Source organism: Tupaia chinensis, unplaced genomic scaffold (assembly GCF_000334495.1).
Source record: "Tupaia chinensis unplaced genomic scaffold, TupChi_1.0 Scaffold000186_1, whole genome shotgun sequence".
In the NCBI taxonomy this organism is placed as follows: domain Eukaryota; kingdom Metazoa; phylum Chordata; class Mammalia; order Scandentia; family Tupaiidae; genus Tupaia; species Tupaia belangeri.
In genome coordinates this window covers 1,499,435-1,521,500 of record NW_006159661.1, presented here as the reverse complement: position 1 = coordinate 1,521,500, position 22,066 = coordinate 1,499,435, and the positions used below count along the sequence as shown (strand labels likewise).

General features: G+C 45.3%; 1 protein-coding gene across 2 annotated transcripts in view; it reads right to left on the bottom strand.

The window, feature by feature from the left end:
• PDE6B (phosphodiesterase 6B) overlaps positions 1–22,066 on the bottom strand; it is a 62,826-nt gene that overhangs the window by 23,778 nt on the left and 16,982 nt on the right. For both annotated transcript variants that reach the window (XM_006146726.1, XM_006146727.1), the window contains exons 2-3: positions 20,836–20,988; positions 20,323–20,412 (exon numbers count right to left, since the gene is read on the bottom strand). In XM_006146726.1, the coding sequence (XP_006146788.1) occupies positions 20,323–20,412; positions 20,836–20,988 (243 nt within the window). The remainder of the gene's footprint in view (positions 1–20,322; positions 20,413–20,835; positions 20,989–22,066) is intronic.

The window sequence follows — 22,066 nt, the reverse complement described above, 5'->3', positions numbered from 1 at the left end:
CTTGCTGGAGTGACAGAGACAGAGAGAAAGCGAGAACTCATTCCCCAGGGGGTATGACCACACTGCAATCCCCTCTCCACCATTCTTCCCTTGGGATTTTGGGCATGCACATACATATGCTCCTGGTATGAGTTTTAAGCTGCTGGGTCCGGGGCTCAAACCATGGTCGACTATGTGGGAGTCAAGTGACATAACCACATGCCATCTGTTGGTCCCCAGGCTCCACTTTTTTTTTGGAGAGATTTTTGCTATAGGGTGCATACACTCACCAGAAAGACAGAGAGAGACAGAGAGACAGAAAGTGAGAAATCACCCCCCAGGGAGGATAACCACGCTGCAATCCCTTCACCTCCATTCTCCTCTTGGGATCTTGGGCACACACACACACGCACCCGGCGTGAGTTTAGGCCACCTGATCTGGGACTCAAACCGTGGTCGACTACATGGGAGTCCAGCGATATAGCTATTACACCTACTGCTGGTCCCTCCAGGTTCCACTTTAATAACTGGATGACAGCTGAAACTGCTGCAAGACTCAGACTCTTTTTTTTGGGGGGGAGAGATTTTCGCTATACGGCGCGTGTGCTCGCCACACAGACAGAGAGAGACATAGAGACAAGAAAGCGAGAAATCACCCCCCAGGGGGGATGGTCACGCCGCAATCCCTTCTCCTCCATTCTCCTCTCGGGATCTTGGGCATGTACGTACACGCGCCCAGCATGAGTTTTAAGCCACCGGGTCCGGAACGTGAACCGCAGTCGACTACATGGGAGTCCAGCGACATAGCCATTACGCTAACTGCTGGTTCCCAAGATTCAGACTTTTTTTAAGAAAAAGTTCTTAGGGCAACTTGAACACAACAGGCACCGTGTTATGGACTGAACAGTGTCTCTCTAGATCCATGAGTTGAAGCCCTAAGCCCCAGTGTGATGCTATTGAAGGTGGGGCCTTTGGGAGGTGGTTAGGGTTAAAGATGGCCATGAGGGTGGAGCCCTCATGGTGGGACCAGCACCCTTATATGTAGAGGAAGAAGGGAGATAGCCCCCCTCTGCCGTGTGAGGACCCAGAAGCCAGGAGGAGGGCCTCGCCACGATCCAAATTGGCTGGCTCCTTGATTTTGAACTCCCCAGACTCCAGAACTCCAAGCATCTGTTATTTAAGTCTATGGTCTTGTGTTATCTCACTCTAAGCAGACAAAGATACGAGAAAAAACAACCAAATAAACAGGGACACTAGAGGGAACTCCAGTGGCTGGCAACTTTAGCTGCATTAAATATAGGTAAACTCCTAGATGTATTAGCACCACATCTCACACTAAAAGCCTATTTGCCCTCGTTCCTGCTTTCATGAAAAATTACAAGACATGCTACCATTTTAGGAAGAAAAAAAATACAGTCAGAAAAGACAAAGGAAGCATTAGAACCAGACTCATATAGGACCCCGGCTTGGGATGATCAGACTGAGAACTTAAAGTAACTATGATTAAAGTGCTGAGGGCTCTGGTGGAAAAAGTAGGCAGCAGGCCAGAAGAGATGGGTAATGGAAATAGAAAGATGGAAACTCTAAGCAGGATCAAGAAATGCCAGAATACCACTATCACAGAGAAGAATGCCTTTGTTCATCAGTAGACTGGCCATGGCCAAAAAAGAGAATCAGTGAACTTGGAGATCTGTCAGTAGAAACCACCCCAACAGAAATGTAGAGAGAAAAAAATGAACAGAACCATGAGACAATTACAAAATGTAGACATGGGTAGTTAGAATACCAGAAGGAGCAGAAAGAGATAAAGGAGGGGCCAACGGGTGGCTTGGTGGATTCCACATGGCTGACCATGGTTTGAGTCCTGGACCCAGTGACTTGAAAATCACAACAAGTAAATAGATAAATAAATAAATAGTTTTTTTTAAAAAAAGAGACAGAGGAAAAGAACTAGTTGAAGTAAGAATAGCTCAGAATTATCCAAAATTATCAACAGATACCAAAATACACCTCCAGGAAGCTCATTGAACACCAAACTGGATAAATCCCAACAAATCTATACATAGGCACATCATATTCGAACTGCAGAAAACCAGGGGAAATCTTGAAATAAGCTATAGATAAAAAAAAAAACAAAAAAAAACTTACCAATAGAGGAATAGGGATGCATTACATTGAACATCTCATCAGAAACCACATGAGCAAAAAGAGAGTGGAGAGAAATATTTAAAGTGTTGAAAAAAAAACCCCAAAAACAACAAATGAAAATTTTATATCCAGTGAAATTATCTTTCAGAAGTGAATAAATAAAGACTAACTTAGACAAACATAAACTGAAGGAATTTGTTGTCAATGAACTTGCTCTGCAAGAAATGTTTGAGGGACCAGCAGTTGGCATAATGGTTATGTCACTGGACTCCCATGTAGTCGACTGCTGTTCAAGTCCCAGACCCGGGGGCTTAAACTCATGCCGGGCGCGTGTGTGTGCATGTCCAAGATCCCGAGAGGAGAATGGAGAAGAAGGGATTATGGTGTGGCCATCCTCATTGTGTGGGGGGGGGATTTCTCGCTTTCTGTCTCTCTGTCTCTCTCTGTCTTTCTGGCGAGTGCATGCACCCTATAGCAAAAACCTCTCCAAAAAAAAAAAAAGAAAAAGAAAAATGTCTGAAAAAGTTTTACAGAGAGAATGACAAGTTAGAAACTTTTAAGAAGACTTTCAAAAATTAATGGCAAAATGGGGACCAGCAGGTGGCTTAATGGATAAAGCACTGGTCAACTACGGTATGAGTCCATGTGGTCAACTACGGTATGAGTCCCAGACCTGGAGACTTGAAATTCATGCTGGGTGCATGTGCATGTGCATGTGTGCCCAAAATCCCAAGAGGAGAATGGAGAAGAGATTGTGGCGTGACCATCCCCTCCTGAAGAGTGATTTCTCATTTTCTGTCTCTCTGGCAGTGCATGCTCCAGAGCAAAAATCTCTCAAAAAAAATTAATAGCAAAACTGAATAAAGGTATACTTTATTTTGGTACAAAAAAAAAATTTAAAGCCATACCTAGTACATAGTAGCATGAACTTTTTTTTTCACATTTATACAAAGAAAGGAAGAGTATTGAAAAATAAATCAATGAAAGTAAAATGACATCTTTTATTCTTCTTGTTTACTTATTTTTATTTTTTTGTATAGGGCACATGTGCTTACCAGAGAGAGGCAGAGAGAAAGAGACAAAATGAGAAAGCACCCCTCTTTACACCAAAATCCCTTCTCCATTCTCCTCTTAGGATTTTGGGCACATGTGCACATGTTCCCAATGTGTTTTTCAGGCCCCTGGGTCCAGGACTCAAACTGTGGAGTCAGCTATGTGGGATCCAGTACCTTAACCACCATGCCACCTACTAGCCCTTATTTTTCTTACTCTTCATTGATCTAATATATAACCATTTGCTCAAAGTAATAAATAGTAACAGTGTGTGGGTGATTTTAGCATATGGAAAATTGAAACGGATGACAGCAATGTCATAAAGGATGGGAACAGAAAATTGAGAACACATGCTTATGAGATTCCTGCTTAGGGGGAAGCAGTACAGTGTTATTTGAAAGAGGACTTAGAATAGTTAGAAATGTATGTTGCAATTCTAGGCAATTCTGAATTTTTAAAACAAATAAGTGTAATTGGTAAACCAAGAAGGAGAGAAAATTCAATAATATAAAATGCTTAATTAAAACTAGAGAAGGTAGAAAAATAGAAAAAGTTAAAAAAAAACACAGAATGAGTGCAACAAACAAAATATTCAGTTGCTGTAAAATTCATGATGCCTTCTTGCATAGTAAAACATAGAAAAGTATGTCATGACTTTTCTGTCAACCTAATAAGAATATAGTATTTGTTAATCTAACAATATCAGTAATCACTTTAAATATGACTGGTTTAAATGCACCACTTAAAAGTCAGAGACTTTCAAAGTGGATAAAAACAAGACTCACCTATAATACATTCTCTACAAAACCAGTACGTTGTGTATAAGACACAGATAGTTTAAAAGTAAAGCAATGGAGAAATACTGGGTCGTCAGAAAAGTCATGCTGCATTTCTGCATAGAAAAACATAGAAAAAAAGATGCCATCACTTTTCTGACAACCCAGTATATACTGTGCTAACATCAGTCAAGAGACAGCTGGGAGCAGCTATATGAATATTGAACAAAGCAGACTTTAGAACAAGGAAAATTATCTGTGATAAGGAGAGTTATTCATAATAACAAAGGGGTAATTTTCCCAAGAAGACATAAAAATCCTTGATGTGTAGCCGCTAATAAGAGCGTATCAAGGGGCCAACAGATGGCATAGCAGTTAGGTTTCTGGACTCCCACATGGCTGACTGTGGTTCAAATCCCAGACCAAGTGGCTTCAAACTCATGCCAGGTGCCTGTGCATGCCTACCCCAGATTCCAGGAGGAGAATGGAGGAGAAGAGATTGTGGTGTGGCCATACCCCCAGGGGGTGATTTCTTGCTCTCTGTCTCTCTGTTTCTCTGTCTCTGTCTGTCTAGCAAGCACATGTACCCTACAGCAAAAACAAAAACAAAAACAGAAACAGAAAACTGTCAAAAAAAAAAAATAGAGAGCATCAAAATATATGAAATTAAAACTGAAAGCACTACAAGTAGAATGAAGTGAATCTACTATTATATGGAAGAGGCAACACCCTCTATCAGAAATGGACAGATCCCGGGGCCCGCAGGTGGCATGGTGGTTCAGGTGCTAGACTCCCACATGGCTGACCATGGTTTGAGTATCAGACCTGGCAGCTTACTTTCTCACCCTGCCCCCTGTCTCTCTCTAGTCAAATTAAAACAAACCAATATATAAAATTAAACAAGCAATTCTTAAAAAAAAAAAAAAAAAAAAAAAAAGAAAGAAAAAGAAATGGACAGATCCAGCAGGCAGAAAATCGGTAAGAAAACAGTTGAACTGGGAGCCAGCAGATTGCATAGTAGTTAGGTCATTGGACTCCCACAGGGTTGACAGTGGTTTGAGTCCAAGACCCAGTGGCTTAAAACTCACACTGGGCATGTGTGCATTCGTGCCCTAGATCCGGGGAGAGGGATGGAGGAGAAAGGACTGCAGTGTGGCCATCCCTCCTGAGGAGTGATTTCTCACTTTTCCTCTTACTGTCTCTGTCTCTCTCCAGTGAGCAAATGTACCCTAAGGCAAAACCCTTTTAAAAAATAAACAAAAAAGAAAATAGTTGAACTAACAATACTGTTAATCAACTGGATATAACTGACATCTTTCGATTTTTTTTCTTTCTTTCTTTCTCTTTCTTTCTTTCTTTCTTTCTTTCTTTCTTTCTTTCTTTCTTTCTTTCTTTCTTTCTTTCTCTCTCTCTCTCTCTCTCTCTCTCTCTTTCGTTCTCTCTCTCTCTTTCCTTCCTTCCTTTCTTTCTTTCTTTCTTTCTTTCCTTCCTTCCTTCCTTCCTTCCTTCCTTCCTTCCTTCCTTCCTTCTTTCTTTCTTTCTTTCTTTCTTTCTTTCTTTCTTTCTTTCTTTCTTTCTTTCTTTCTTTCTTTCTTTCCTTCTTTCTTTTTTTTTTTTTTTTGAGAGGTTTTTGCTAGAGGGCATGTGTACTTGCCAGAAAGACAGAGAGAAACAGAGAGACAGAAAGCGAGAAATCTCCCCCAGGGGAGATGGCCACGCCGCAATCCCTTCTCCTCCATTCTCCTCTCTGGATCTTGGGCACACACATACACATGCCTGATGTGAGTTTAAGCCATTGGGTCCAGGACTCAAACCATGATCAACTACATCAGAGTCCAGTGACATAGCCATTACACCAACTACTGGTCCCTCTTTAAATTATTTCATTCGGAACCAGCAGGTGATGTGGTGGTTAAGGAGCTGGACACTCCCATACGGCTGACTGGTTCGAGTCCTGGACCTGGTGCCTTGCTTTCTCACTTTTCCTCTCTCTCTCTCCATCTCTCTCTCTCTGTTCAAATTAATGAATGAATAAATAAAATTAAATAATTAAAAAAATCATTCAACAATAGCAGGATATACATTATTTTTATTTTACACATTATTTTTATTTTTTTAAAGAGAGATTTTTGTCATAGAGTATGTGCACTTGCTGGGGACACCGAGAGAGACAGAAAGAGAGAAAGTGAGAAACTGGCCACACTGCAATCCCTTCTTGTCCATTTTGGATTTGGGGCATGCATACACATGTGCTCAGCATGAGTTTCGAGCTGCCAGGTCTAGGACCCGGACTGCAGTTGACCATGTGGAGTCCAGTGCCTTAACTACTGCGCCACTTGCTGGCCCCACATTCGCATTCCTCACAAGATCAAGTGAAGAATTCACAAACATGGATGAAAAAATGTTCGTACACATTGTGGAATTAAACTAGAAACCAGTATCAGAAAGATAGTGGGGCAATTCCCAAACAGGTTAAACAACGTGTTTCTAAATAATACAGGGGTCAAAGTCTCAAGAGAAATAAAACCATTTTTTTTGAATTAAATGAAAATGAGCACACAACTTATCATAAGTTGGAGGGTGCATGAAAACAGTGCTTGGAAGAAAACTTATAGTATGGAATGCACATATTAGTAAAGAGTGAAGATCTAAAATCAATCATCTAAGCTTAGGAGACTAGAAAAAAAAAGATGACTCGTTTAAGCCAAAAGCAATCAGAAGAAAAGAAATAGTAAGTATTAAATATTGTGACAACTCGATGCCCCCGAATTTGGTAATTTAGATGCTAAAGACCATTTCCGTGAAAGACACAAACGACTACAACTCACATGAGAAGCAGAATGATCTGAACTGAACGAACGAAATGGAATCAATAATTAATATCCTTCAAAAAAGCAAGCAAGCAAGGGAAGCACCAGTCCCTGAGGGCTTCACTGACGAATTCTACCACTTAGGGAGGGAATTATTCATTACAACCTCTTCCATAAAATAGAAGCATACATACGTGTTTCCTGACGCGCTTCTGAAACCCTGTGATTTCTAAGTGTCTTTTGTATGTTATTAAGCTTACTGATGGCTAAAGGCTTCTGGGTAGCGTCAGGATTGGGGCTGCTTCAGGGGGAAGCCAACCTTGGGATTAGAGGGTTGGAACTTTCAGCTTCACCCCAGACTTTCCAGGAGGGAGAGAGGCTGAAGATGGATTTGATCACCAAAGGCCAGTGATTTAACCAATCATGCCTACGGAATGGAGTCTCCATAAACATTCAAAAGGCAGAGTTGGGGAGAGCATCTGGATAGCTGAACCCCTGGGGGTTCCTGTAGAATGTAGCACCCCACAGAAAGCATGGAAGCTCTGTGCCCTTTCCCATATAACCTCACCCTATGCATCTCTTCATCTGCATCTTTCATAATATCTTTTTTTTTAATGTTGCCAAAGGACATGTGCCTTCTCCGGAGAGAGACAAAGAGAGGAAGAGCGAGAGAGAGACGATGTGAGAAAGCACTCCCCCACGGGTAATGGCCACACCACAATCCCTTCTCCTCCTCTCCTTCCTCTTTTTGACATTTTGGGCACGAAGGCGCACGTGGCTGGTGTGTTTCTCAAGCTGCTGGGTCCAGGGCTCCAACTGAGCCGTCAGCCATGTAAGATCCAGCCGTTGCCACCACCGCACCACGGGCTGGATTTGTCGTATTTTGTACTGGTAAATGGAACTGCGTCTTGAGTTTGGTGAATCACTCCACCAAATTAACTGAATCCGCGGAGGAGATTGTGGGGAACCTGATTTATAGCTGCGCATGGAAAAGTACAGGTACAACCGCATGGCACTTGTTAGTGGCATCAGAGTGAGGGCCAGTCTCATGGGGCCGAGCCCTCAACCTGTAGGATCTGGTGCTATCGCCACGTAGATCATGTCAGAATTGCTGAGTTAGAGGACACTGAACTGGGCCCACTGCAGAACTCACTGCTTGGCGTGTGGGAAAGACCCCCACCTATACCTGGGGTCCCAGAAGCGTCCTGTGTTATGATGGTATAGAAGAAACGGAGTTTGCTTTTCTCTGTTCTCAGACACAGGCACTCCAAGTCCAGTTTCTACTGAATGCATATGACTTTCGCACTGTCACAGAGTCAAAAATCCGAAGTTGAACCATCATCGGCCAGGATGTCCGCAGAGTCAACTGATCTTTGAGAAAAGTGCAAAGGCAAAATAATTGAAAAAAGTTCCTCCCTTTCTTCTCTCCTTGCTTCTTCCTTTTCTCCTCTCTCTCTCTCTCTGTCTATAAGCCAGAGGTGTGCACACTTATCAGAGAGAACAGACAGACAGGGAGGTAGAGGGAGGAAATGCCCCTCAGTGCTGCATGGTTGCGCCACAATCCCTTCGCCTCCATCTCTCATCCTGTCGGGATTTGGGCACACTAACGCACAGGCACACGTGCCTGGTGTGCTTTTCAAGTCACTGAGGCTGGAATTCGAACCATCTGGAATCTGTTTCTCTTAACCACTGGGCCATAGGACCAGCCCCCAAGAAAAGATAGTCTTTTCATCAAATGTTGCGGTACAATTGGACATTCACATACAAGAAATAAATACAGGCTGGTATCCACCCCAGTAGCCAGCCTGCGCCTACCTGTCAGGGGTACTTTCACTATTGGTTTTAGAGAGATTTTTGCTACAGAGTGCATGTGCTCACCAGAGAGACAGACAGACAGAAAGCAAGAAATCACCCTCCCAGAGGGGATGTCCACACCACAAACCCTCCTCCTCCATTCTCTTCTTGGGATTTTGGGCAAGCACACACATGTGCCTGGTGTGAGTTGAAGCCACCGGGTCCGAGACTGGAACTGTGGTGGACCGTGTGAGAGTCCAGCGACATAACCCTTCCGCCATCTGCTGGTCCCAAGGTGTACTTTCACTTTTCCTTGTATTTTTGTTGTACCCTGACATAAAACTTTGTTGTTTTACTATGTAAAAAAGAATATAGAGGGATGGGAGGCTGGAAGGGGTGGGAAAAAAAGAAATCATAGACATAAGAACAATATACAACTATAAAACCTCTAAAAGATAACATAAGAGAAAATCTAGATGACCAGGGCTTAGTGATGAATTTTTTTTTAATTTTTAATTTTAATTTTTGTTTAAGACAGGCTCTCAGTCCCAGATCCAGTGGTTTGAAACTCGCGCTGGGAATGTGTGCGTGCGTGCCCCAAATCCAGAGAGGACAATGGGGGAGAAGGGATTGCAGCGTGGCCATCCCCTCTGTGGGGTGATTTGTCATTTTTTTCTGTCTCTCCAGTAAGCGTACATGCACTGTAGCAAAAATAAATAAATAAATAAATAAAATAAAATAAAATAAAAAAATCTCTCTTTAAGGAAACAAGGCAAGTTCTCACTATGTCGTGATCCTCTAACCTCAGCCTCCTGAGTAGGTGGGGCCACAGGCTCCCTGCACCCACTTTTAGGAGAGGGGGAGTTAAACCTGGCCCCCCATGCGACCTCAGCCTGCATCTTCGCAGCACATACCACCATGGTGGACCATGGCGAGTTTTTAGATACAACAGGAAGTACAATCCATGAAAGAAATATAAGCTGGATTTTATTTAAATTGTAAACTTCTGTTTTTCAAAATATATAGTTAATGGGCAAGCCCATGGCGTGGGGGTTAAGGCAGCTGGAGCCCACATGTCTGAAAGCATAGTTTAAGTCCTGGACCTGGCCGTTTTGCTGGGTGTGTGTGCATGTGTGCTCAAAATCCTAAGAGGAGAATGGAGGAGAAAGGATTGTGGCATGGCCAGTCCCCCAGGTCTCTCTCTCTCTCTCTCTGGTGAGTGCAAGTACCTTACAGAAAAAAAAAAAAAAAAAAAAAAAAAAAAAAAAAATAAAAATAAATACGGTTAGGAGAATGAAAAGGCGAGCCACACCTTTGGAGAAAATATTTGCAAAACACATATCTGATAAAGGACTTGCATCCAAAATATACAGAAACTTTTCAAACTAAACAGGAGGGACCAGCAGATGCATAATGGTTACATTGCTGGGCTCCCACGTAGTCAACTGCGGTTTGACTCCTGGACCTGGCGACTTAAAACTCCTGCCAGGTGTGAGTGTGTGTATGTGTGTGTGTTTGCGCACGCACCCCCAAGATCCCAAAAGGAGAATGGAGGAGAAAGGTTTGTGGTGGGGCCATCCCTGCTTGGGGCGGGCAGGTGATTTCTTGCTTTCTGTCTCTCTGGTGAGTGCATATGCCCAAGAGCAAAAATCTCTCTTTTAAAAATAACAAAAACTAAAAAAACTAAACAAGAAACAAACAACTCAATTTTTTAAAAGGGCAAAAGATCTGAACAGACACCTCACTACAGAGTAAGATGTATAGATGGCAAAGAAGTACATGGAAAGATGGTCAACATCATTTGCCATTAGAGAATTGTAAATTAAAGCAACGAAGAGATACTGCTACACACATTCCAGACTGACTAAAATCCGAATAACTGATGACACCAATTGCTAGTGAGGAAGCAGAACGACAGGAACTGTCACTCATTGCTGGTGGGAATGACAATGGCACAGCCACGTCTGGACACCTTCTCACAAAGGTAAATATAGCCATACCACATAATCTAGAATTCATGCTTAGTATTTATCCAGTTGAGTTGAAAACTTATGAGAAAGCATGATTTTTTTTTCTCTTTTTTTTAAAAAAATTTTACTGTAGGGTGCATCCTCTTGCCAGAGATAGAGAAAGTGAAAAAGCATACTGGGAATTAGTTAGGTTGCCATCTCTCCTTTAGTTTCCTCTGTCAGGATTTTTGGGTATATACTCACATGCTTGTTTTCTAAGCCACCAAGTCTGGGACTCGAACTGTGCAGTTGGCCATGTGGGATCTAGCTGCTGCAACCTCCACGCCACCATTGGCCTGAGTTGAAAACTTATGTCCACACAAAAACCTGCTCATGAACATTCACAGCAGCTTTCATTGTAACTGCCCCACCCTGGAAGCAACTAAGATATCCTTCAATAGGTGAATGGAAAATAAATTACAGTCTATCCATGCAGTGGAATATTTGCAAAACACTTATCTGGTAAAGGACTTGCATCCAAAATATACGGAATAGAAACAAATTTAGCTATCGAGTTATGAAAACATATGGAGGAACCCAAAATACATAGTGCTAAGTGGAAAAAACCAACCTGGGGCTAGTCCCATGACACGGTGGTTTAGGAAGCAGGACTCCACATGGCCAACGTGGTTCAAATCTCAGCCTGGGAAGCTGGTAAAACACGCTGGGCACAATACATGCTCACCCGAAATCCCAGCAGGAAGCCGGAATGGAGGAAGCTGCGTGCTCAAGATCCCAAGAGGAGAATGGAGGAAGAGGGCTGTGGTGTGATTGCGTCCCATTGCGGGAGGGATCTTTCCCTCCTCTCTCTGGCACGTGCATGCGCCCTCTGGCAAGAATATAAAAAAGAAAGAAAGAAAGAAAAATGCCAACCTGAAAAGGCTACATATTATCCGATTCCAATTATATGACATTCTGGAAAAGGCACAACTGTAGAAACAGAGAAAAGATGAATGGTTGCCAGGGGTTTAATGGAGGCGCTGGAGAGGGAAGAACAGCTACAGCGCCGAAGATTTCTAGGGTACTGAAGGGTGTGTTACGATCCTGTCGTGGTAGACACACGTCATTATGCATTTGGCAAGGTCCATAGAACTTTACAGTGCAAAGAGTGAGGCTTAATGTGCGCAAAAAAATCATTTAGTAGACTGGGAGATTGCAAGACAGCATGCAGACTGTGAAAAGAGAATCGAACTGTCGTCCAGATGCGTAGCATGACCTCCCTGAAGAGGGTGGGAAATAAGGCACTGACACGTAGTTCTGGAAACGAGTTTATGACTAAAGATCAAAGAAACGGCACACGAACACTGTACTGTATCTGACAAAGCGCTGTCACAGAGTTAGCAATTTGGACAGTGCTGTGCATGTGTACTTGAATGAAACAGTTAAATAACAGTAATGGATGGTGGGTGTGGGAGGCAAGCATCTCACTCCTGGGCCGGGAGTTTTCACGCCGACAAGGGCAAGAGGCCAGAATGATCCAGGTGGTAATGGATTAGGGTTGAAGACATCAGTAAGAGCTTGTGTTTAACTTAATCTAGATGCAGATGGCTACATGCAAGGCTATTTATAAATATGCTATACATAAAAGCTAGTATATGTAAAGTGGGTCCTCTTTTATCCGCATGAGATGTGTTCTGAGCTCTCCAGTGGATACTGAAGCCTATATATACTATATTTTTCTTAAAAAAATTTTTTTTGGAGAGGTTTTCGCTATAGGGCACGTGTGCTCGCCAGAAAGACAGAGAGATAGAAAGTGAGAAATCACCCCCCAGGGGGGATGGCCACGCTGCAATCCCTTCTCCTCCATTCTCCTCTTGGGATCTTGTGCACACATGCACACATGCCCCCAGCGTGAGTTTAAGTCACCTGGTCTGAGACTCGAACCGCAGTCAGCTACATAGGAGTTCAGCGACTTAGCCATTATGTTAACTGCTGGTCCCCTTTTTGTTTTAAATTTTATCTTGTGATTTCTTATTTACATTTAACCACTGTACATCTTTATAGAGTTCAGTATGTTTTTTTCTTTTTTCTCCTTGATTCCCTCAATCTGATGACCAAGATGGCTGTATGATTTATGGGTAGGTAAATATACAGAGTGAATTCACTGGACAAAGGAGTGGCTTACAAACCAGGTGGGACAAAGTAGGATGAAGCAGGATGGTATGAGATTTAATTAGACTATGCAGAATGGCATGCATATTTCTAGAATTTTCCACTTCACATTTTCAGGTGGTTGATCACAGGGAACTGAAATACGGAACGCAAAACCACAGATAAGGGAACTACTGTACATATGTGTTTACTCCGTCAGGTGGTAGGGCCTAGAAACCATGACACCCCAGTAGCACGAAGCATATTTAGCACACAGATCTCAGTTTCTAATCATGCTCCCCAATTACAGAAACCAGGCTCCGTGGAGATGTGGCTGATTGTAAGACCAGACAGGAAATGCACGAATGAGCACGGAGCATCTGGTATGAGCAGGAAGTAAGGAAGTGCAAAAATCAAAACCAAACAAAAAGCTCACAGTCTTGGGGACATGTTTAAAAGGACTCCCAGTGGCCTAACTGAAAAAAATTGAGAAAAATTGTAGATAAATAAAAATATGGAAGGGGATCTTCAAAAAGTTCATGCAAAGTGCATATTACAAAAAATTATGCATAGATGTCAAATTATTTTTTTATCGAAATGCATACTGACTCGCTATGACGTATCTGAACGGGATCTAGTTTGAAGTACTAAGGAAGGTAAGACATCGGTTTTTTAAAAGTCTCTATTGGAACCAGCAGATGGCGTAGTGGTTATGTGGCTAGACTCCCACAGGGTCGACTGGGCTCGAGTTCTGGACCTGGTGGCTTGAAAAACACACCGTGTGTGTGTGTGTGTGTGTGTGTGTGTGTGTGTGCACCCAAGATCCTGGGAGGAGAACGGAGGAGAAGGGATTGCCCCTGCCTGGTCATTTCTCACTTTTCCTCTCACAGTGTCTGTCTGTCTCTCTCTCCAGTGAGTGCACATACCCTAAAGCAAAAACCTCTAAAATAAATAAATAAATAAAAGCCTTTATCAGAGCAATATGAATTCTGCTAAAATTGAAGGGAGAACAGACATCAAGTTCATGTGAAGGCGCAGCCCAAGTAGCATAGGAGTAGCATACTGGACTGGACCGTAGTGCTGGAAACCACGTGGCTGACCACCAATGTCTATCTCCAGGTTGGGGTGCACGTGCAAGTGCCCAAGACCATTTGGAGCGCTGGGGGAAGGGGTAGGGTGTGATAAGACACTGTCAAGGGCCTCTCTTTCTCTTGCATGCCCATGCTATCATAAAAAAAATTACGGTGAAACTTACTGAAATATTTGATGTTTTATGAAAATTTTACAAAGGCAATGTCCTAAAGAAATTAGCAGTTTATGAATGGATAACTTATTATTATTATTATTTTGTAGAGGTTTTCACCTTAGGGTGTGTGCACCAGCTAGGGAGAGAGAGAGAGATAGAGGCAGAGACAGTGAGAGAGAAAGTGAGAAATCACCACCCCTCACCTCCTGGGGTTAGGGGGGATGGCCATGCTGCAATCCCTTCATTCTTCTCTTGGGATTTTGGGCACACATGTATACACAACTGGCATGAGTATCAAGCCACTGGATCCAGGACTCGGCCACTGGATCATGTGGGGAGTCCAGCGATGTAAATACTACTCCATCTGTTGGCCCCTGGATAACTAATTTTTAAGAAGGGAGGAGAGGGACTAGCAGATGGCATACTGGTTACCTTGCTAGGCTACTACATGGCTGACTGTGGTCGGAGTCCAGGAGTTGGAGGCTTGAAACTCACACTGGGCACGTATGCATGTGTGCCCAAAATTCCGAGGGTACTGGAGGAGAAGGAACTGTGGCATGGCCATTACCCTGGGGGGGGGTGTGATTTATCACTTTCTGTCTGTCTCTCCAGTGGGCACACATCCCCTGCAGCAAAAATCTCTCAAGAAAAGGGGGGAATGTTTGTGGAAAAATGTAAAAATAAATAAATAAATGGAAAAAAAAAAAAAAGAAAAGGGGTGGGAGAGTCTAGCAGGTGGCATTGTGGTTAAGGCACTGAACTCCCACATGGGCAACTGTAGTTTGATTCCTGGATCTGGTGGTTTGCTTTCTCACTTTCTCTGTCTCTGTCTCTCTCTATCGAGCATAAATGCCCTATAGAAAACTTAAAATAATAATAATAAATTAAATGAAATAAATAAATAATTTTTAAAAAAGAAGGGAGGAGATGATGTTACGTTATGACATACTAAGAAGGCCTTCACCAGATGCTGTCCTTCCGTCTTTAACTTCCTAGCCTCCAGAACCATGAGCTAAACCGACTTCGTTTCTTTGTAAAGTTTCCGGCCTGTGGTATGCAGTTGTAGCAACAGAAAATGGTCTAAGATATTGGCCTCCCTTTCTACGATAGTCACGGGCCTCAATTTTGACCAATGGGAGGTCAGAGGGAGCCCTCTGGGGACTAGGAGAATGTTTGAGGTTCTTTTTTTTTTTTTTTTTTTTTAAAGAGAGATTTTTGCTATAGGGTGCATGTGCTCACTGAAGAGATAGAGACAGAGAGACAGAAAGTGGGAAATCACCCTCCAGGGGGGATGGGGACACCACAATCCCTTCTCCATTCTCCATTCTCCTCTTGGGATTTTGAGCACATGTACACATATACCCTATGTGAGTTTTAAGTCTCCAGGCCTGGGATTCGAACTGCAATTGACTTTGTGGGAGTCCAGTGACAAAAACCATTATGTCATCTGCTGATCCCTGAGGATTTTTGAGTTTCTTATAAAGGGGCTCACATAGCCAGCCCTTCCTCTCACTTCTCCTTTCCTGGTTCTTGAACATGCAACAGCAAACCAAGCACATCAATTTGGAGGAAAAAACAAATCTCGTCTGTGCTCCGGTTGAAAAGGACAAACGATTACCCAGCAGAAACAACAGTCAACACCCTAAATAGCTCAATTGATTCAGCTTACACAACTCTAACTGAAAAATGAAGGTTGAGAAAAATTTCTGCTCAATGAGGACCAAAACTGTTATGCCCAGATCAGTCACAGACAAAGCCAGAGCTTTCCATGGACAATTTAAACAAGTGGGATCAAGATTCTGAAGCCTTGAAGGAATTGTAACAGGATATGACATATCGCTGCACCATTATGATCCCGAAGCCAAAGCACTGTTGAAGCAACAGCTACCAAGAGGTGGGCATGGGCTAGTCAAAGGTCATGGCAATGGTTTTTTGGGATGGTCAAGACACTCTGCTTGCTGATGTTCTGGAAGGCCAAAGAACAATAGCATCTGCTTTTTATGGGAGTAGTTTGAAAAGTTAGCGGAAGCGTTAGCAGAAACGCACACCAGGAAGCTTCCCCAGAGAGTCGCTCTCTACCACAGCTGTGCCCTTGCACAGTCCCCCCATCAGGCAGGGCAGCAGTGAGAGTCTCTGGGGAACCATGGGCATCCATCTTGATTTAAAGTACTGATTTGACTCCTTCTGACTTATGTTTGTTTCCTAATCTTTATTTTTTATTAAGGTTTTTACCATAGGGCTCATGCATTTGCCAGAGAGAGACAGAGAGACACAATGAGAGAAGTGAGAAATCACCCTTCAGAGGGGGATGGCCACGTTGCAGTCCCATTCTCCTCTTGGGATCTTGGGCATGCACGCATAGTCGCCTAGCATGAGTTTAAGCCACTGGGTCTGGGACTCGAACTATGGTTGACCACATAGGAGTCCAGTGACGTAGCCATTATGCCAACTGCTAGTCCCACTGTTTTCTAATCTTAAAATAGTCTTAAAAGGGTATCCATTCTTTTTCACTAAATGATGTATAATAATGTAAAAAAGAACTGATTTGGTTATATTCCCAGGACCCTCAGTTCTTTTTTTTTTTTTTTTTTTTAGAAAATGATTTATATTTTTAATTTTTAAATTCCATCTTTCTATAGACTTATTGTTTTGTTTGGTTTGTTTTGTTTTTAGACAGAGTCTTGGTCTGTTACTTAGGTGGATCTCGAACTTGGGACCCTCCTGCTTCAGTCCGCCAACTAGCTGGAACTTCCACAACATTTTTTATAGTACTGGAAACTAAAGCATAAAATAAATGCCCACAGTCCAGACTGACATAAATAAATGATTGAATTAATTAATAACTGAGGGAGAAGAGACAAATCTCTTGTGCAAAAGAATTCCAAATCAATTATGTATATGCTTCACCCTGAAGGAGGGTGAGAATGACTCCCCACCCTTTACTGTGCAGAGACTTCCTTCCAGAGAGCACAGTGTGGAAGGGGCCGGGTGGGGAAGAGTGACTTTATAGTGGACAAATCTCACCTCAGTTGGGGAAACAAAGCTCACATGCTAAGCCACGTTCACGTGCTAAGCCATGTTCACAAGCTAAGCCATATTGATAGTACGTGCTTCGTGATATAATGCAATGAAAATGGCACCTTACCTGCATGGCTTTTCTCCCCCAAATCCACAAGCCCAATCTAGTTATGAGGAACATACCCAGCAGAGGGGTAGAATACAATACACCTTACCAGTACTTCCTAAAACTGTTAAGGTTGTGAATAACAAAGTTGGGCCAGCCAGGTGGCAAGACGGTTAAGGCGCTGGATCTCACATGGCTGGCTGCAGTCTGAACCCTTGAGGTCTGAGAAACATGCTGGGTGTATGTGTGCGTATGTCCATGTCCTAAAAGGAGAATGGAGAAGGGATTGTAGAGTGGCCATCCTCCCAAGGGGTTCATTTCTCACTTTCCCTCTTTCTCTCTGGCAAGTGCACACACCCTATAGAAAATTACATAAAAGAAAAAAAAAAGAAAAAGGAAAATGAGAAAAGTCCAAAACAGCTGTCATAGCCAAGAGAAGCCTAGGAAGACGAGATGACTAGATGGAATGTGGGATTCCAGGTGGGATCCTGGGGCAGATAAAGGACAGAGGGCCCAAACCAAGGCAATCTGAAAAAATAATTAGTTCTAGAGGCCAGCAGGTGGCATAGTGGTTGGGGTGCTAGACTCCCACACGGCAGACCGTGGTTTGAGTCTCAGATCCAGCAGTTTGACACTCATGCCAGGCGCCTGTGTGTGCATGCCCAAAATCCCAATAGGAGAATGGAGAAGGGATTGCAGTGTGGTCATTTCCTCTGGGGGGTGATTTCTTGCTTTTTGTCTCTTGTCTCTCCAGCGAGTGAACATGCCCTATAGCAAAAATCTTTCTGTCTCAAAAAAAGAGTTAGTTCTGTTATAATAGTTAGTAATTATGTATCAATATCTGTTCATTCACTGAGGTAAATGTACTACACTAAAATAAGATGCAAATAAGATGTAACCGTACCTGCAGGGTGAGAAGCTGTGTGCAGACTCTCTGTACTATCTGCTCAGTTTTTCCTGTAAATCTGAAGCTGTTCTACAAGAAATTCTATTTTAAAAAGTAACACGGAAAATTTACAGGAAATGTCCAGAATAGGCAAATCTATAGAGACAGAAAGTAGATTGGTGGTTGTCTGGGGCTGGGGAGTGGGCTAATGGATGTGGGCTTTCTTTTGGGGCAATGAAAATGTTCTAAAAGTGGTTGTATTGGGCTGGCTCTGTGGCCTGGTGGTCAAGGCAGCTGGATTCCACATGGCCAACCACACGGTTCAATTCCCAAACCCGGTGGCTTGAAAACCACTCTGGGCACAGGTAGGTGCATGCTCAAAATCCCGAAAGGAGGGAGAGATGGAGGAAAAGAAATTGCAGCATGACCATTTCCAATGGGGTATGGGGGTGCTTTGTCCTCTCCCTCTCTCTCTGTCTCTGACTCTGACTTTCTTGGGTGAGCACAAGCATCCCCTGGCCAAAAATTTTTTTAAAAAATATTGTGCTGATGGTTGCACAATTCTGTAAATGTATTATAAACCACCCGATTGTGCTTAACAGGGCAGAAACCAAATCTGGGATTTGAGAAATGGCCTGGTTTGTGTGACCCACTCCAGGCCCTTCCACGGAAAGAGGATTGAGGGGATCTTCTTTTTTAACTAAAGACAGGCTAGCAGATTTGTAAGAGGAAGGGAAAAGGCTGGCGGGGGGAGGGCTGTCCATGCAGAAGGGAGGCTACCTGAGTGTGCAGGCCCCAAGGAGAGAGGATGGGCCTGGGGCAGGGGCAGGTGCGGGTCTCCTTGGCATCTTGGTGAGGCAGGAGAGGGAAGAAGGAGGGAGAAGGAGTGAGAGAGAGGGGACAGGGATGGGTTCCTGCGACCAGAAAGCAGGAGAAGAAAGATGCTTCTGCAGTGTCAGTGGCTTGCTGTGTCTGCGTGCTGATGTCTGAGCTGTGTGAGGGTGTGTGCTGTGTGGACTATACGTTCAGCGTGTCCTCCACCCTGATCCTCACTACAGATCCATCCCTGTGGGCCCCAGGGCCAGGCAATGCAGTCTCTCTCCAAGGTCCTGAACCAGCCCTCCACCCCTTTCCCATGAGGATCTGCCTGTAGTCCCCCTCTCTGTGTCTACCTACCCCTGCCAGGTCTTGCCCACATCACTGTCCTTCACTGTCCCCAGCCTGCCTTGTCTGACCACTCTGCAGCCTCTGCCCCACCCCCAGCGCTCACTCTGCAGTCCAGGGCTTCGGGCTTTCAGTTTCTCATGGCTCTTCCCCTTCCCTGAATGTGGCCTGCCTCTGTATCCTGCACAGGCTGCACTGTGGGCTCCTGGACCCTGGGCCTTGCCTTTCCTGGGCTGCAGCCCCACCCCACCCAGCCCTACCCTAGGAGACACGCTCTGGGGTTAGGTCCAGGCATCCCTCTGGAGGGTTTTATCACAGATGCAGGCTGGACAGCTGCCAGACTTTTAGGGAGGCTGGGGTTACCCTGCCCACCTGGCAAGACTGCTCTTCTCTCTGTCCTGGGGCCAGGAGGTGGCCCCCCAAATCTGCCCTTCTCTCAAGAACCTAAGACAAGCACAGCAGCTTCTCACTGCTTTTAACAGACTGGTGACGGTGGCCGGCAGCACTTGCAAACAACAAAAAAGGGAAAGGTATGAAATGACTGTCACCTCCCATGTCCTTACCCTCTGAGGCATAGCCCAAAGGCTACCTCGTGGGTGATTTTCCCAGCCCCAGAAGGACTCCCCAGCTGCCCACTCACTATTCCGCAGGGCTTCCATGGGCTGAGAGCTCAGACGGTAGGAGCATCTGACTGTCAGGCCCCTCGCCTCCCTGGAGTGCTGAAAAGGCAGATTCCAGTGTGGAGCGACTGCTCCCTGGAGTCTCTGCCAGGACTGAACCCACCAGACAGCTCAGCCTGCCCGCGCCAGGACCCTCTGTTCCACGTCTTCATATATAATTCATGCCACCTCCTTCCAAAGATGGTTTGAGGCCACTTCTGAGAAGGGGTGGGGCCTTTCTGCATTTGCAGGCACTTTACACTCTGGCGGGAAGGCAGGCAGGATCCGGGCACTGCAGAAGTGCTTCACGGAGGCTACCCTGTCCCCCCACCCCCAGGCCTGCAGTTCAGCACAACCACCAAAGACCCTCCTCTCCCTGAAGAAGGCCCACCCCCACCTGCACCTGCTCCCAGGATTAGCCCAGCTGAACCCTCCACCACCTGTCCCTGCCTGCCCTGTACAGGCAGAGATGGCCAGAGATACGCCCAGCACAGAGCAGAGTGTCTCAGCCATTCAGGCCACCCAGGAGCCTGGAAGGCTGGGACAGGTGGGCCAGCCTGGGCTGCATGCTGCGTGCAGGTACCTGGCCTCGGCGAGTCTCACAGTTGTGGAGGTAGCTCAAGTGATAGATCTTCAGGTTTAATGTGGCAAAATTCAGGTACTTTGAGAAAACCTGAAACGGGAATTGTAATGACAGGAGTTAAGAATTCCATGTCTGTCTGGCGAGCGCACACGCCCTATAGCGAAAACCTCTCCCCACCCCACCCCCCAAAAAAAGGAGTTAAGAATTCCAGCTTTCAGATGTGTGCCCAGGTGTGCATTTGCAGACAGATATGCTCACCCCAAGGCTGCCCAGAAGCCAAGGTACACACACGGAGGCAAGCCAGGAAGCTGCACCCAGCACATACGGGTATGGACTTACACACTCAAGTCTCGGCATGCAGAAAGTCACACGCAGATGTGCAGAAGGGACACAGTGACACACAGATGGGCACATAAAGCTGCCCCGAAGAGACGTGCCCCCAGACAGGTGTGGGAAGACAGGTGTGAAGGCACAAAGGGGGGCACATGCAGATGCCAGACACCTGACACTCACATCTTCATCTTCGCTGGTGAAGCACGGGCCATCAAGCTTATTCACTGCCATGATCACAGCCACGACATCTTTGCCGTTCATGGCAGGCATAGCCAGGATGTTCCTTGTCACGTAGTCAGTGAGCTCATCGGCAAACGAGCTGAAGTGGGGACACTGCAGGCAGAGGGGAAAGAGACGTGGGTGCTCTGTGGTCCTGAGTCCCTGCATCTTCTGGTCTCTGGGATCAGGGATAAGCCTGGACAGAGGCCAGTGTCCAGACCAGGGCTAAGATACCATGGCCCTGCCTTGGGCATCGGGACATGGCTACCGGGCAGTGAGAGCACTGCCTGTCCCAGGATGCCAGCCTGGCTGCCACAGCACTGAGCTGACTCCCAGACCTCCAGCCTTGGGGAGGTCGCACTGCACCTCCCTGTCCTGAACCCGCCTGATCCAACTGAATTGGCCTCCTGGGAGTCTCTTGAGCCTGTCCCTCCCACCTCATCTCCAAACGCTCCTACGGTTCCCTACGGCAACCTCCTTCCTTCTGGCCCTACATGCTCTTCCCCAAAAGATAACTACTGGGTGAATGAAGGATGAGCCCCATTCTGACCGGTGGCGTGTTTGCAGAACACTTACCCAGGATAAGCACAGCTGTGGACTTGCATTTGAGGGTCCCTCACACCCCCTGGAGTCTGTCCACCAGCCTCTCTGGATGCCCAGGCCCATGTTCCCAAGGGTCTGCTCCAGAGGTCCCCCTGCCCACCACTGTATGGCGTTCTCTGCCCCCACAGTGAGAGCTAGGTTACTCCTGATCCTCAGTGTGAGCTCCCACCTACTCCCACTCCCTCCAGGTTTAGAATGGCTCTGCCCCTCCCTGACCCCAGGCGCTGCCTCTGTAGGAACAGCTCAGCTGAGTTTTGCCTTCGTCCACCTGTACTGAGTATGAGTGAGACAGGCCACCTCCAGGTGACTCTGACTCTGTCTCACAAAGAGTTGAATGGGACCCTGGCCCAATTCTCCTACTTCCTGGGGTCTGACATTTGTTTACATGAGGCCAGTGACCAAGTGTCACCCTGACGAAGTGATGGTGGATGGCTCTGGAGTCAGGTCAACCAGGCTGGGGTCTGGACTTCCCATCTGCGTGACAGCCAGTTAGCAGGGGCTGGTGCTGCGACCCTCTCCTCAGTGGGCAATGAAGCACCAGTAACAGTGTCCGCTTCCTTGGTGGGTTTTTTTTTTTTTTTTGAGAGTT